This window comes from Malurus melanocephalus, unplaced genomic scaffold (assembly GCF_030028575.1).
Source record: "Malurus melanocephalus ecotype Western Australia unplaced genomic scaffold, MMel_1.1 scaffold_30, whole genome shotgun sequence".
Lineage (NCBI taxonomy): Eukaryota > Metazoa > Chordata > Aves > Passeriformes > Maluridae > Malurus > Malurus melanocephalus.
The window spans coordinates 2,011,122-2,027,873 of NW_026623262.1; the positions used below are offsets into that span (position 1 = coordinate 2,011,122).

A 16,752-nucleotide genomic window follows, 5' to 3' on the forward strand; every position below is an offset into this window, starting at 1 on the left:
TTCAGAGATACGAGTGTTGTTTTATCCATTTTAAGGCTATAATTTCAGAAATTTGTGCTTTTATTTTGCTTTCATTCTATTACRTCAGCTGTGGATCCTTTTGTGTTTTGGTATTTCAAGATGATGYTGTATTGATAAAGGGGGGAAAGTTGTGTTAGAACCATTAGAAGATGCAGCTGCTTGTGCTGTTTTATTAAGAGTTGTAGTGAAACATGTTATAGTTTAACCTGATTTAAAATGCTAAAGCATTTAATATTTTATAGTATGAAATACTTTATTTCTATGCTTCTTTGGGATGTCTTGATTTTACACACACACACACACACACCCACACACACATATACACACACCCCCTCTTATTTATGAGAACTTCTAAGCAGACTGATTCCACATGCATAGCACTTTCTTATTCTTAGAAACCAATAGTTAAAAACAAATGCTTTGATAATGATCCTTGGTAGACTAGTGAAAGCAAGACTTCCTTTTTCTTTAGTGCTATGGCTTTTGTGTCTTTTTTTAATTCAGATCTCCTATGTTTGGGGATCTTAAGTCTTCGGGTCTCATGACCTGTGAGCATAAAAGTAYACAAACTCAACATGCTTTGAAATGTAGTTACTCTTATTTCTGTAAATGAATATCCAGGATATATTGTGTCTACTTGTGCTTCTCCACTCTTCTGTGTGTTTTAAAGATTGCTATTTTGAGATTGCATCAAATGTTTTGTTATGTTCATCTCTCTTCAGGTTATGGAATGAAGACAGAAATTAATAAAGGTCTGGTCTGAAGTAACTATTAACAACTAMTTTAACACAGCTTAGGCAGCTAAACTTGCACATATGTTTAATCATCCAAGTTATTTTATAAATATTTTTGTAAATTRGTGACTAATTTGATGGAAAATTAATTAAATTCTTGTAAATTGCAGTGGTTTGGCAGCAGGAGAAGATAATGGACAGAGAGGATACATGCTGACATTTGTCATCGCTTACCTTCGGGTAGGTCAGCTTTTGTCTGTCTGCTGAAACTTCTGTTAATGAATATAACAAAACATGGAGATGTTTCTTTGAAGAAGCTTTCTCTGAAATCTGAGTGCAGGCTGCCTTGGATGATGTCTCAGATTTCTCCCAGAGGTTGTATCTCTTCCATTTCTCTGCAGTGATTTTTCATGGAATTTCATCCATATACACATAAATTTATATTCTTGTTAAGAAAATAGCTTCTCATAATGGATAGGGAAAATTAGATTGAATGATGCACAGGTTGAATGAAATCAGAGAATACTTGAAATACTCACATGCTCACTTGTCTGTTTACACTTCTTTGGAGATCTGCTTATGAYTGTGGTTTAAGTTAGAATTCCAACATAATGGACTTTTAGTTTAAAGTGCTGCAGCTGTTCTTACGGATTTTAGTCTTACTGTTTGAGATTTTCTTATTTTTCAGAACAATATGCACATCCTGAGTGCTTGATTTGTTGGGGACAAATCACTGAATCTCCCTTTATTTCAGCAGGCTATGTGTAAGATGGGAAGATATTTGTCTTTTTTCTATCTAGATAGCAAGTACATTAAAAAAAATTCTACTAGGTATTCTRTTGATTAGCACAGTGAAGCTCTTGGCTTGATACTATAGTGATACAGATATTTGATTACTGTAGACATACTGACAGTCTGACAAGTTGTCTCACTGTGGCCATGGTATCAAAATGTTTGTCATTTTGTCTTTTAAGAACTTCCCTATTTCCATAATAATAAATTTAAGTCACTGGGACTGATGGGTGCTTTTGTAAATTAGAATTTCTCTTTTTCTCCTACAAACTAAAAAGTTGTTCAGCTTGTATGTGTAGCATACAATGGAATCCCAGATGCTCATGCTGAATTTTACTGATAATATCCTTGCTCTTTTTATTAGGACCTGGGCCTGGATTACTATGTRATAGGAGAATCATTTGAGACATCTGTTCCTTGGGATAGGTAAATTGTGATTACTCTGTAGAATTTCATAAATCTTGATTTCATTTGAATTATTACTGACTCATGTTTGCTCATGGGGATGCTTAATTTAGGCCTTATGTGTAGCAATGCACCTGACCTGCTTCAAGTCTTGTACCTGTGAAAAAAAAAGTTACTGGTAAATTACATACCAGGATTTTGTAAATTCAAACGTATCAAGTATTCGGTAATATTTCTGCTTAGGTTAGCTTACTGTAAGAAATTTAGAACTTTAAATTGCTCTGTTTAGGAAGCAGGACATTGGTGACAATAACTGCAGTGGGTGAAGGACAGCCACATGGGTGGCATCAGCAGTGTATTTCAAATGAATGAGTCTATAGTGGAGATGAAAAAAATTAACTATATTTAAATAAGCTTTTTTCTTTCTCTAGTAACACAGGGAAATGAAAACTGAAAAGGTAACTTTTGCCCAAGATTAAGATCTTTTTCCTAAGGTTATTTTATTGGTAACCTGTGGTTGAAAAGCATTTGACCAAAACCGAGTTTAATATAYAAAATCATTTTGGGTGCTCCTGTCCATTTGGTAAGCTAGAAATCTCTTAAACAGGATCCAAGGTGATTTGAATSAAAGCTTTACAGCATTCAGTGCAAAGTCTGATGACTTAAGCTGGCAAGCCTATACCCTTGCTATTGAATTYAGGGACAATGGCCAATTCCAGCCCCTGTCTGAAAACTGGCAAATTGTCCTAAGTGGATAGAAGAAATTTGAGTACAATTTTATAGCAAAAGTGCTCTTCATTTTACTTGAGCTTTGTAGATCTTGAAGCATGCTAACTGCTTAGTCACCAATTTGTTTTGCCTCTCCCTCATTTCAGAAGACAATGAAGTTTTTACCTAAGAACTTAAGAAAATATTTAAAATTGTCCTCACCAAAGCAAATGATTTGAAAACCTTTTTCTACTTTTACTTATAAGAACCATGTAACTTTTCATAAACTGATTAACTTGTTCATGACAGGTAGCAGATATTTGAATAAAATATTTCGCTGACTTTCTTATTCACTAAATGATTAAATTTCTCTTGTGTTCTTTGATTCTGTAAAGTAGTTTTAGATTTGAGTAAAACATCTTAATCTGAATTATWGCACTGCAGAACTTTGTGGGACATTGCTCAACTGAAGAAATGGTCATTTGAAAAACACTGATTTCTTTTGGCTGCTCTACCACTTTGTTTGCACCTGGGTCTATCCTAGAAAATTTAAAAAAAAATGAAAAAACARAACAGGCTTATGACAAGGTCTAATAGCTCATTGTCATATTAGAATTAGAGCATTTCAAGCTGGCAGAGTAGTGCACAGCTGAAGAATCTCCAGTTTTGGCCTTGCAGCAAAACAAAGCTATGGTATTAGTTCTCAAGCTTTCTACTGTGTTTGTTAACTTTGCCAAAACCTAGAGACTCTTTTGCTAAGAAAGTAAGTAAAGACATAGAGAAGTAGGTAACTTCCTTACTTCTATTGACCACTTTTGACACATTTTCCTTATGAAAAAGAGCTTTTAGGTTCTCTGTTTCAGAATAAAGTTTAGGAGAAATGCAGAAAAAGTAGTCTTGATGAGGACTATTAGAGCAAAGTCTAARCTAGTTAAAACTGATTTTAGAAGGTGTTCTTATGTTGTATTAGACTATGCTTTTTAAAAAGGTTTCTGAAGTTATTTTTTCAGAAGTTGTATAAAATCACATACTGAAATTTTGTATTTTAATGTGTTTCCTGTTACAGGGTTTTGGACCTTTGTAGAAATGTGAAGGAAAGGATAGTAAGAGAATGCAAAGAAAAGGGTGTTCAGTTTGCTCCTCTTTCCACCTGTAGGTAAGCCATGTAATAATCTTGAATAGTTTTTCTTGAATCCGTGTTTAGTAAGAGATCTAATGATGATATTACAAATGCTAGTAGCTTTGACCTTCCTCTTGAACCTGCAAGTGGATTACATATAAGAGTGAGGAATTCAAGGGATTGGTAGCACCTGCTTAGGCTTTAAACTCCTGCTTGTATATACAAGAGTCAGGTGTAATGACTTAATAGCTTCAACTTTCAAAGTCATAGCCTTGAGTCACTTATGGATTATGAGCAAAAAGGATTAATTTTTTTWWWWAATTTTGTCCTTTTGAATAAGATAAGTAATTTTATTTATTTTATAATGTCATATAATATCATAAAGCTTTGTTTGTAATGCAGTTCTCTTCAACAGGGTGACACAGACTTACGATGCAGGTGCATGTGTCTACTTCTACTTTGCCTTTAACTACAGAGGAATTAGTGATCCTATCCATGTGTATGAACAAATTGAGGTAATGTATAAAGGAAAAATTGCTAAAGGGGGAAAAGCTGATGACCTGTATTATATTCTGAGCCTATTGGCCAAGCTTAATGGATTTTGCAGGAAAGATCTYAAAAATCTGTCTGTAAAGCTTTGATCATTAATAAGAGGTACATGCAAATATTTCATCAAGTAGAGGAAAGACTAGTGGGTGGCTATTTTAGATATGAGTAAATCAATAGCTCTGACTGAAATAKAGAAGAGCTTGATGTGGAGTTTCTTGGACAGCAGAAATTTTAAACCTGATACCCCAAATTCATGGGTAACTCAGTTCCATTATTTACAAAGCTACTTCTGTTTAATACTCAGTCTGATAAAACTATCAAGATCATGCCTTTGTAATAGTGCTGCATGYAGAGAATAAGGAATGTGAGTGTCTCATGCTGTTTCTGTTAGACCAGTGCTTAGTCTAGTCTGTTAGACAGTTGTAAGCTGCTTCAGCATTGGCCAAAGAACTCTGCAATAATTCTGCTTTAACACTTTGACTGATGAAACACTGTACTTACTTTGTTAGGGGGAACTAATACCTAATATCCTTGTTACCTTGAAGATGTAATTCTTAGAAGGACTATGTCCAAGYTGCCTTTTGTCCTACCTTCTGGTTCCTATGCTCAAACTTCAGCACCAGAAAGTTGCTAATAGGACTGCGGAGAAATGGTGTTTATAGCTGGGATATCATTCTTCTCATGCTTATTCTTTAGAAATTTCTCTTGAATTTGGAAAGCACATGCAAACTTTTATCTGCAAGTTCGGAGGCTTGTTGCGTGTAGGGCACTAAAGAATGTAATACTTGAGTGTTTAGTGAAACTTTACTAATACCTAGATGCTGCTTTTATTGGAATTAGTTAGCAGTGTGATCACCTGGATGCACATCCTTCCATTGKAGCAACTAAATTTAACCTAACAAAGTGAGTTTGTCAACCAAGTATATGTACTCTGTAGCAGACTGAAAAAAAATCTCCTAACTGCATAGGTACGGTTATATATGCTATTCCTAAAAAATTACACTCTTTTGAAAAAAAAAAACCATGTAGTGCTTGGGCTTAGAAAAGCTTTCATTGTTACACTTAAACTCTCAAAGGTGAATGKCAAAGAAGATTCTACAACTTGAACATTCTTAGCTTAAAAAAACCAATTTGTTTTCTGCCACAAACTGCACCCATGAAAGGCTTGTCAGTTGTAAAGTACCTCACTGCCTCAGCCAAGATCTTGGAGATCTGGGTTAAACTCTGATCTGAATAAGGATCTTGAATCACTCTGACAAGCATGTTTTCAGACTTCTTTATTGAGACTTAATCGTGTTCCAAATGAGCATCCCAGCCACTAGACTATTTCAGTTTTGGCAGTGGGAAAGTGATCYGAGAACATTCTGTTCTTGAGTAATACATTTGTTACAAAGGTGCCATTTGAAATGTTTTGGCTTTAATGATGTTTATTTAGAAAATGCTACTTATCTTTATCTGAAGACTTGAACTATAATATTTACCTATAWTGTGTACCCTTAATTACTTCAGAAACTTATGAGCACCTCTGTGTGTAAGTGCAATAGCAAATATTTCATGAAATCTAAAAATCTTGTGCATTTCCTGTTGAATAAATACTGTATCTTTCAAATTTAGAGGGCTGCTAGAGAAGAAATACTTGCCAATGGAGGAAGTCTTTCACATCACCATGGAGGTAATGTTCTCAGTCTAATATTATTCTCTTTGATACTAATAAATATTCATGAGTATATAAAATAGTTTGTAGTAGAACTCTGAAAAAATATTTCACAGCATTAACTGAAATTACTGAGGGCGGGTCAAGGGGGAAGGAGATCTCCTGGCATTTTATCTAGAAACTTCTCACTCTTTATCTAGTTTGATCAGTTCGTCTTAAGCAACTTCTACTGATCCCTGTGCAGACATACATTCAGTTACAAAGAYTTCAAATGGGAGTTTCACAGTTTTGAGACAGTGTCCCTTGGGGCCTGGTGAATGCTGTTTAGCCCAAATTCTGGAGCACTTAGGCAGTGTCTGAATAGATGARCCAGTGACTTTAAACTGGACTGTGTTGCAGTTTACCATTCATTGCATAATGGATGTTATGCAAGTGTTGAGATTACTGACTTGCTGTCTGATAAGTTCTGGTTATCTAGTCCTCTCTTGGAGTTCAGGGATTAGTTGTCCTGTGTTGCTAGYGTCTTTGCCAGATATTTTGTGCTCTAGCGTTAAGAACCAATGTCATGTTTGAGTGATACTTCCTATATCTGATGTTTTATATATGCTTTTCCYACACACATGGATAGTCTAATCTGATTGCATGCATCCTATATARTGCTGCAACTGTGGATGCCAGGATGACTTGTTGTGAAGTCAGTGTGATTTGTGCATCTACCTTCTTGAAACTGGCTATCTTAATGCATTTCTTCTCTCTGCTCTCTTGGGGCATTGGCTGGTCACAGATACAAGAGCAAAGGAGTAAAATAGTTTAAAACTAGAGAAAAACTCTGTAATTCTAAAAGCTCTGTGTAGGGGGAAAAACTAAAAGGCAGAAGCTGTGCTTTAAAACATGTCAGTTACTTCCTATACTTGAAAATTTTAGCTAGAGCTATTTTCAGGCATCTTGCTTTGTGATGGAAACCAAAATGAACTCTGCTTTAGCAATATCAGGATATTGAAGGATGTGTAGGTAATAACATGAGTGAAAAGTTTTCAGTATGTCTTGTTTGATATGCTTTTATGGTCCTCTGATTAAATCTTTAATATGGTGGTGTAGTGGACCTGTCAGTTCTCACATAYTGGATGTGGAATTACCCCCTCGATGTACTCTTGTGCTTTCCCTGCTGTGGCAGCTCCATTTTACTGTAACCAGCATTTCATCCATTAACTCACATGCAGCTGGAGCTTGTCACACATTTGGATGTATTTGCCCTCACCATATAAAACCTTGCTTAGTGTGTGTTGAACAAGAAAAAAAGATTATACAGCATTTTGAAACCCTTGCATGCTTGAACTTTGCGACTCCACAGCTATGGAAGCTGGGTTTCTGTTCATATGTTGCATGCATGACTGCCTCTGATACATATTTTCTACTTTGAGTGTTTTTTCTGGCAGTTCATTGTGTACAATATTCAAGATAAATTTTTTTCCAATGCTTAGTTGATATGCTGCTGAAAATTAGCCTAATAATGTCCATTTTATTTACTGACCTTCAGGCCTTGTCRCTCTTAGCACTGACTGGTCTGTTGTGTGGAGTAAAAGAAAATACTGGTGCAATTTCCTTTGGTGTTTGTCTCATAATGGTGATTAATAACAGTTGTTTTCGCTATCTGGAAACAGACAGGCTGATTTGTCTGCCTACAATCACACTGTGATAAATGGAGCTATTTTAACTCTGGGTTTGTGTATCAAAGAAAACAGATGTAGTCTGGGACTTGAGGCTATAGAAATACAAAGCCTGCTTAAGTCAATCTTCAGATACTCCTTGAGTGAAGAAATGGTCATATATGACAGTTTGAGTTGTGCAAATCTCTAAATTACATCTGGGGAAATACCAACTGCAGATAGGTACACAGCTGCAAGTCTACCGTGAGAACTGAACTCAGGGTACTTTTAGATTTACCTAGAGTACCTTCAGATGAACTTCGCTGTGGATACATCTTCTGTCCCCCCACACCCCCATTATAGTTGTCATCCTGCCTTGACTGCCCTACACTCAGAAAGGGATATTGCAAGTCTTCAAGCACAGCTTTGATCCTTCTGTTTTTCTGGCTTTTGGGTATCTTTAGATTTGAGAGTCATGTAAGGTTGCTAGAGAGCCAGAGATAGTGTTTGGAAAATTTGCATTTAAAAAGGAGTATTAGGAATGACAGTTTCTTGAAGATACAAGTTTAAGTTTAGATAAATAATTTTTCTAATCATTTATGGCAAGCCTTAAAAACACCCATATGATGTATCACACCTTTCATTCTTTAATTCCTTTTTCATAAAATGTGCCTGTTTTTTGTATGTGTGAAATTCATGTGCTGAGGAAATATCAGTAGGTATGACTGTATATAAATACAGCTATAACCCCTTTGGGGTACAACATCAGAAAGGGAGAAGTTTGGATTTGTAAATGATACTTTTCATATTACCAAGCTTAGGACGCATGTAAAACTAAAGAACAATGTAAAAGGTAATGATACATTGCTTCCCTTTGAGGGTCTGTTTTAACTATAACTGGTTGCTTAAGGAAAAAAATATCAGATTGTGGGGTTGAGGAAAAATAGCCCCATTTAGCTACTTAAYGTAATAGAACTCATTTTCTTCTACTTTCTAGACAACAGACTGGAATACGAGACAGGTATCCCAGCCTGCACAGTATCAAGCTGTATCACAGTACCATAGCTGTAGTATCAATGGCAGATCATACAGGAAAACAAAAAATAAGAAAAAAGTCCCACAACACTAAAAACCCAAGCAAAATCCCAAAACAAAACAAAGGAAAAAATAGATCTTACACCTTATTTGCATTCACTTCCTTTTTTGATACTGCAGTTCTTTGGCTTTAAGAAGCTGTGGCTTATGTTATACACTGCAGTAATTTACCCAGACAARCTACAGAATCTGAAATGATGAAGTTCCCTTATGAGGGGAAGTTGAACACATTTTCTCTTCTGCGCAGGGAAAATATCCTCTACCCTTAGGTTAAACGTACTAGAGCTTGTCTACTCAATAGAAAGAGTTCAAATTGACATTTGTTAGACATGGAGTAACCTCATGTGAAATAATACAGTAACACTGTTGTATTTTCCTCGTTGGTATGTTGAATAGAGAAGTCATCTTCAGTGCCTTTTCAAAAAAAAAAAAAAAAAAAAGATGTCCTGGTTCATCAATACAGAACTTGAAAATATTTAAGCTGTTAAGATACCAAGTGAAAATGTATGTGCAAAAAATGCAAAGTGTTATGGTGATGGTAAATGTTAATGATGTAGTAGACTTGGCATACACTGGTCCAATATACCCCAGTGCTGCCATATTTTACATTTCTACACTGACCTTTCTCAGCATTGCTGAGCTCTCCCTGGAAGAGTAATAGCATGTTAAGCAATTTCTAGAAGCAGAGAGCTGCTTTCTGTAGGGACAGCTACTTCAGGAAGAGCACACAACAGCTGTTCAAGCCTCATCCTTCTTAGGGACCTGTCACTGCTGCTCCTTTTGCAAAGCTATTGTTATGCAGTACCTAACTCTTCAGGTTGGAAGGACTGGAGCAGAGGAAGTCCAGAGCCATGTGCAGTGCCACCAGAACCTGTTTCCACTGGGACCACACAGTGCTATAAATCTGTTCTGCATGGGTGTAGAGTAATTTGGAATCAGTCAGCTACATGAAAATTTTCCTTACAGGACTATTCATGTGTGCCCTAGTACTTGATATTCCAAAAGTGAGAAAACCAATTGCTACCTGCTGTTTGCTCATTCCAGATGCATTTTCCAAGATGAGCAAGTAAAAAAGGGCAGTGGAAAAATTAACTTTTCCAATGAAAAGACATGGAGCAGTGTGTATCAGAGCTGGGTAAAAGTTATTTAGCCAGTTCTTGTATTTCTCATTCGTATGTGAGCTAGAATGATAGATAAAAATCTAAAAATAAGGGCGATACTGGACTGTCTTTGGAGTTGCTACTGAACAAACTCCTTGGCTTTCTGGTCTGAGTACTTTGTGTGGAGYAGGCTCCCTGTGATGCTGTGGGGTTTGTACTCAGTGTAATAGGCTGAGGTTCAGATTGGAGACTTWTGGCTTCCTGGCAGTGAATGTTTTAAGGCATTATTAGACTGCTCAGCACTCCTCAGGAATAGGCTACTTTCCACCTGTAAAACTTGAAAACTAATTCTCTCGTACTTCATCTTGGATAAATATGATCACTGAATCACTGAGTGGGTAAGGTTGGAATGGTCCACAGTGGGTCATCTCGTCCAGTCTCCCTGCTCAGGCARGGCCATTCTAGAGCACCATTGTGCAGGGTTGCATCCCGAAGGCTCATTCTYTCCATTGAGAGAAGCTCTGGGCTGCCTGTTCCAGTGCTTGGCAYCTGCTTAAGTAAAGAAATTCTTCCTCATGCTGAGATGGAACTTCCTGTGCCTGTTGCCTCTTGTCCTTTTGCTTGGCACCACCAAGCAGAGCCTGGCTTCATCCTCTTGACACCCTCCCTTCAGAAGCAAGTTTAGCTGTCTTCAGAGGAAGAAGATGCAAGAAGGAGGGGCTGTGTTTGCTTCCAATTGGAGTAACAAGGATTATGCATGTGATGGTGTGTATAGCTGAGTGGACAAGTAGTGACTTGCTATGCTGAGTTATTATTATTATGTATTGTTATAATAGTATTATGGTGTAACATATAGAATCATTATTTTGATCTCTTTTCTTAATTGGGAAAAGTATACTGTGCTGAAAGCCTGTGAGTGGTAGATGCTTATATCAGTTCTGGTTCTGTGTACTGTCTCCTGTCGGTTCTAGGTAAATGCCATCATGTAGGACTAAGGGTGAAAAGTCTACTTTGTTTAGGCTAGAAATGGGAAGTTGGTTTTCTGTGATAAGGTCAGGCTTAACTGAGATCTTATTGTTAGGGAAGTTAAGGCTTCCTTGAACACAGAGCTGTTCTTTGGCTGGTCTATGAGGGAGTCTTCCAATTTTGTCACTTGGAATTATTTTTATGTTCACAGTAATATCTTGTACTATTATGGCATTTTCTTCCTCCTTTTCCCTTCTCATCCTTGAAGACAATTTGGTTGTTCTGTGGAGGAGAAGGACCAGAAAATGTCTAGCACTAACCTAGTATCAGCACTAACCTGAACTGAAACAATACATAAATGACTTAATTCTAAGTGCTGCTCTCATTTTCACAGAGCCTTCACTTGGTCTGTTGTCCATTTTATCTGAAGGACCAGCTTAGAATTCAGGGAGATTGCTTCAAAGCTTTTTAACTCTAATGTGCAAAGCTGAGTAGTTGAAAACTCCATGTATATCTTACTGACATGAACAGTGGGAGCAGGGGATAACTTTGCTGTTATTAAGGGGTTAAAATCTTTTTGTTGAACGTGTTTGTGAAGGACTGCTGGTGACTGTAGTACAGCTTTTTTTTCTTTCCAGTTCACTAATCAGATGTTTGTTAGATTTATTATTGCAAAAGTATAAACCATAGAAAATTTGACAAGATAGATGTGTAAATTATCACTTTGACAGAACTAATGATGCACTCCAAGCACCTTCTGTTTTCCAGCACTTGGTGAGCGACTTCATTAAATATGCAACGACTGTTTGGTGCTGCTCAGACAGTAGTTCAGTTCCTTGTGGAATTGCATTATTACTGGAGGTGTAAAAAAGGCAGGCATGCTAGCTGTTGGGCATCCTGCTGTGATTCTAATGTGCTCCATCTTGTTGGAGCAGTTGTTTGCAGTCTTTTCAGGACAATTACATCCATAACCACAGAGCACATTCACTGAAACTATATTACAGATAACAGTTGAGAATAGTAATGACTGTTCCTCATCTGCTTGTGTAAGAGCCAGTGTGTGTGACTCAAGGGGATGGTCAAGCCACATCCACAATTCRGGAACAGGCTGAATTGTAACCTTCAGTTACAAAACTGAGACTGTTTTGTAATAGTAGTAGTAGTGAAGTTTTAACAGATAAAATTCAACCACATCAGCTTGCTTAGACAGTCACATTGCAATGATAGTATATTCACAGATGGGGATTTTTTTCTTGAGCTGGGGCTGCAAAATGCAACTGCATCTCCTACCACAGGATAAATTCTTTTGTCCTTCAGTTGTGATCTTTGATCTTGACGCATATGCTGGTAATAGTTGTTTTCTAGCAAACTGCAACTTTAATTCTGTCTCACATTATTTGCTTTTTCCATTGGCATTGTGACTGGCTCAAATTCCTTAAGGTATAAACAAATATACTCTGTTCTCCAGAGGTGTCCCTGTAATTTATTAGTCTGATGACAGTTTGATGGCTACCCTGAAACAGAGCACAAAAGATGGCTTGAATTTAGCTTGAAATATTCTTAAAGCTTCTGTCTCTCAAACCTTTACTATGTCTTACCATACTGACAAATGGATTGTGTTTCAGGCTGACAAGTTAAATGCTAGACTGTGTTTAATGAAAAAAATGTCCTCAGTTTTGAATGATCTGTTAATCAGAGTTGATGATTTGGTTAATTAGCACGTGAACACTTGGCCATTTAACAAGACTATTGTGAGAATTTAGTGAAATGAGTTCTTTAAAGATTGTTTCAGCTTTGTTTATATTTGTGAATGGCCATTTTTACAAGGGAAACAAAGCTCTTGTGTAATGGTATTGAGCAATTACCAGCCAGCATAGAACTTTTTGAATTAAATATTAAGCCTTCTTCATAGAAAGCTATTTGCTATTTAAAGCAATACTGGTTTACGCTTGATTATTGTATTATTGTCACTTTAAAGAAATCAAGAAATATAAGGTTCTGCTTTTTAGTAATCTCCTCTACAGTTTCTTACTTAAAATTAGTTTGTGGCTTTTTAAAACTTACTGATTCCTTGTCTTAATAGAACATGTGATTTCAGCCTAAGCTTCATCTAAATTTCATAGTTTCTAAAGAAAGTAGACAGTGTGGAACACAGTCTTCCTCTGGGAGTATGCTGAGCTTAATGAGCTTGATAGTCTGGTGGGCTCAATAAATCAAATAAAGCAAAACATTTCTCATTTTTGAATAAAAGCATTTATCACACAGTGTTTATTCATTCATGGTCACAAGATTGATTGGCTCCTAGAATCCTGCCATTTATTGAAACACTTTGTTTTGTTTTTCCAGTAGGCAAATTGCGGAAGCGTTGGATGAAGGAGAGTATCTCTGATGTTGGCTTGGGAATGCTGAGATCTGTTAAAGAATATGTGGACCCCAACAACATCTTTGGAAACAAAAACCTTTTATAAAGTCCTGCACAAATGATGTACTAAAAATTAAAAATTACTGTTGAAATTCCTCCACTTTCATTATATTGATATCCCAGTAATCAAATATAACATAGACTAAACTTTAAAAACTAGTAACTTACATTGATTTTTGCTACTTTCTTCCCTTTTCCCCCAATAAAGTGTAAACATCACTGTTAATGTTTATGGACTTTTACTTAACAGTGTTCCAACCTACTGGGCACAAAGTACCAACTGGGAAATGCAAATTTGGGTTCCAAGTTCGGTGAGGCAGCACAGCTGACATGATTTTCAGTGCTGGATACTGCCACATGTTTCTTCCTTAAAGCATCCCCCGCAAGGAGGACAAAGACTGACAACAGTGTTTTCTACAGAAGCAGCTGCGCAGCCCAGCCTCTTGCTAAAGGAAAGCTGCTAAGAGACAGATGAGAGAACACCAAGGAGTACCTACCTGTATTGGATTAAGTATGTAACAGACCTGTAACCAGCAAATACTAAGAGTACAAATGTAGGTTAATCTAAAGAGACAGTGTAAGTCAAACTACTAAAAATTCGGTAGTCTCTCACTGTGGTACTACTGGAAAATGTTACACAATTGATCTGTTCTGAGTTGTATTTGCATTGCTGGGATAATCTTAAATTAACTGTAGGTCAGTCACTGAGTTTTGTACAATGGACATTTCTCACTGTATGTTGAAAAAAGGTTTGTAACAAAATTTTGTGTTCATCTGTACTTCAGTCCTAGTGTGTATGGGTTTTGTTCCTGTTGTGTTTGTTTTGCACAGATGCAAAATATCTTTTTCAGTTACTCAAATGAAACTGCCCAGCACTGTCTTTTGAAACAGTCACAACAGTTTAATAAAATATTTAAATGGGCAACCTACTGTCATCCTGGAAGTAAGATTTCCCATTTAAGGTTTGTACAGTTTCCTATGGCCTTTATGAATCATTTATTTACTTCACAAGTAGCCACAGTTTTAATTGTCCATTGAACTTTATGAAAATGAAATATTTTCTTGATCGGTATCATGTGAGGGTAAGCATTTTTACATTGAAACTTGAATCTTAATCATTAAAATAAACTAAAAGTATTTGTCAATACTCATGATCCATTTTTAAGGTGGGTTCTTTCTTAAAGCAAATTATCCAACTTTTTGATAATTAATGTATATGCATAAGGTAGAAAAAATACAGATTATCCTTTGAGGACACTGTCTCTAGGCAACTGCTTCACAGCTCTGTAGTGTCAGTTTGGACACCTTTTGTATTAGTAGTGCCCTTAATGAGGAGAAAAATATAAATTGCATTTTTGGTTTTAAACTATTTTAGAATACTCTGATTAGCTCTCAGTTTTGGTAATATACCAAAAGGAGTATGAAACGCTTGAAAAACTACTGCATATCAGACAACTCTGAACTTGTTCAAAGATGAATTTCAATGCTACAATTCAAGTGACATGGACACTCAAAAACATGACTGTAAAATGCATGCTGTCAAGGTAATGTTAAAGAAAACTTTTTTATGATCTGCAGGTCATAAGACAGAATGTTCATGTGATATTTTTAATGCAGCTGGATTTATTTTGAATGGTCTTTATTTCACATTTCAGTATAAAAACCTATGATTTTTTCATGTCCCCAGAGTTCATATTTCAGCAGTAACCAAAACAGTAGGTGTAGTCTGTTTTTAGGGAACCGAGCCTTCGCACTGTGGTTAAGTGTTCTTAAGTACACAAAGGTGTCTCAGTGAAGTGAGTCTGCACATGGTGGTGCAGGARCTCCCTCGCCTCAGCTGCATGGTGGTGACTCCGTGGCCACGGCTGGCATGTTGCTGATGACTTGTGTCACTCCCCAGTGGAGACCTGTCTAGGAATTGGTAAATATGAAGGGTGTTTATGTGCCTCAATGAAAGTTTGTCTAACTATGAAGAATTAATTTTGAAGGAAAGCATGTGAAGCGTTTTTTGCAATATGACAGCACAAAGAGAAGTAGAACAATTAGTCATAACTTAGTAATGCTGATCTCTTAAGATTTTGACTAAAGCACAGCTCTACGACATCCTTCCCATTTTTWAATTTTCTGACTATGGTTTCCTCATCCTTTATTGTATTGAAAGTACACAGGTAAAAACTTTATATACTCTCTAACCTTTAAATAGTCAGTGACTCCTGAAGTGATTTAAAATGCAGTAAAGATTTTGACTGTATGTCAGTTGCCCCATGGGAAGGTGAAATAACAGGCTACAAGGGTCCCAAAGCACTGTCAGGATAGCTCTGAGGAAAAGATTAACTACAAATATAATGGATATTGCTTTCTTCCTAAATACTATCTTACGAACTGGCCAGAGCTTAGTTGAAACTGCAGTTGAATCATATGCATTACTGTCTTTAATTTCACATTTAAATTGTTAATGAGAATAGAAAAAAATGTAATGCAAGTTCAGGAGACCTAAATACAGATCATTCACCATTTAAATGAAATCTTCTCTGTTACTATAGTCTTCCACCACTCTTCCTTCTGTATGTTCTACTTTCTTCCTGCAGACTTCTCTTCCTGTAGCTGCAGCCTGTTCAGAGATGGAGTTTGATCCATGCAGATTGTGCTCATGCATAACAYAACTTTTGCATTTGCTTGACTATTTTGGCCATATGTAAGTTACAAGCAGTTTTATTTAAGCTTGTAATGACTTCCAGTTACACAGCTTCTGCTCCCTTTGAAAGAGGAAAGGTGCAGAGTGACTGTGGCTTGACTGTAAAATATGTTTACATTAGAGAGACCTTTATAAAAGTTCGGAGGGAAAAGAAGCAAATCTGTTAGAAGTTGATCCAGGATCTAAATCTTACAGTGAAAGAAAAATGTGTCTTGATTTGACTTACAGTATATTGGTTAAGTTAGAGATATCATCTTTGCCTTACAGCTGTGAACAGAGGCCAGGCCAAATAGTTCTTCCGTAGCAATGTTAATTAGCTGAAACCAATTTCAAAGGCAGGGATACATTAGCACTGAAACCCTGRAAACACAAACTGCTTCTCAATCTTGGAAATGTATGTTTATCAAGGTTGTAATTTAATTTTCTGCAAATAAAGCCAAACAGTGTTTGTCATTTTAGTGTGAGATTAACTGTAAGACTTCAGTTGTAATGTTAAGAGATTACAGAACCTTATATTATTAATAAAAAGAAAATCAGCCTAAGCAAGTATGTGTTTTTTGTGATGAAACTAAACAAATATATTCTACTAGCTTGTCATATTCTTCATTTTAATTTGGTGATGAACCCTTAGATCTAAGGAAAACTCTTAGGAAGGCTTTGGCACTTGCTGGGAGGGAAGAGGCTCAATTAATAAATGTATGCTAATAGGAGCTCTGCTTTTGTGTCCCATGTAAAGCAAAGCAGGAAGGAGAATTTCAGGGAAGGAAGGGCAAAACAAAACCTGACCACCAGGCTACTTGGTCCAAAAGTTCATCTCTTTGGTATTCTCTGGGCAGGAAAGGGAC

General features: G+C 36.5%; 1 protein-coding gene across 2 annotated transcripts in view; it reads left to right on the plus strand.

Moving 5' to 3' along the window:
- Window positions 1–16,468, plus strand: part of AGPS (alkylglycerone phosphate synthase) — a 44,666-nt gene extending 28,198 nt beyond the window's left edge. Inside the window, exons 15-20 of one of the 2 annotated variants that reach the window (XM_057363716.1) lie at window positions 926–995; window positions 1,912–1,973; window positions 3,727–3,816; window positions 4,196–4,295; window positions 5,944–6,001; window positions 13,137–16,468. In XM_057363716.1, coding sequence (XP_057219699.1) covers window positions 926–995; window positions 1,912–1,973; window positions 3,727–3,816; window positions 4,196–4,295; window positions 5,944–6,001; window positions 13,137–13,258 — 502 coding nt within the window. In that variant the 3' untranslated portion in view covers window positions 13,259–16,468. The remainder of the gene's footprint in view (window positions 1–925; window positions 996–1,911; window positions 1,974–3,726; window positions 3,817–4,195; window positions 4,296–5,943; window positions 6,002–13,136) is intronic. The other variant, XM_057363717.1, reaches the window with a different exon arrangement.
- The last annotated feature ends 284 nt before the right edge of the window (window positions 16,469–16,752 follow it).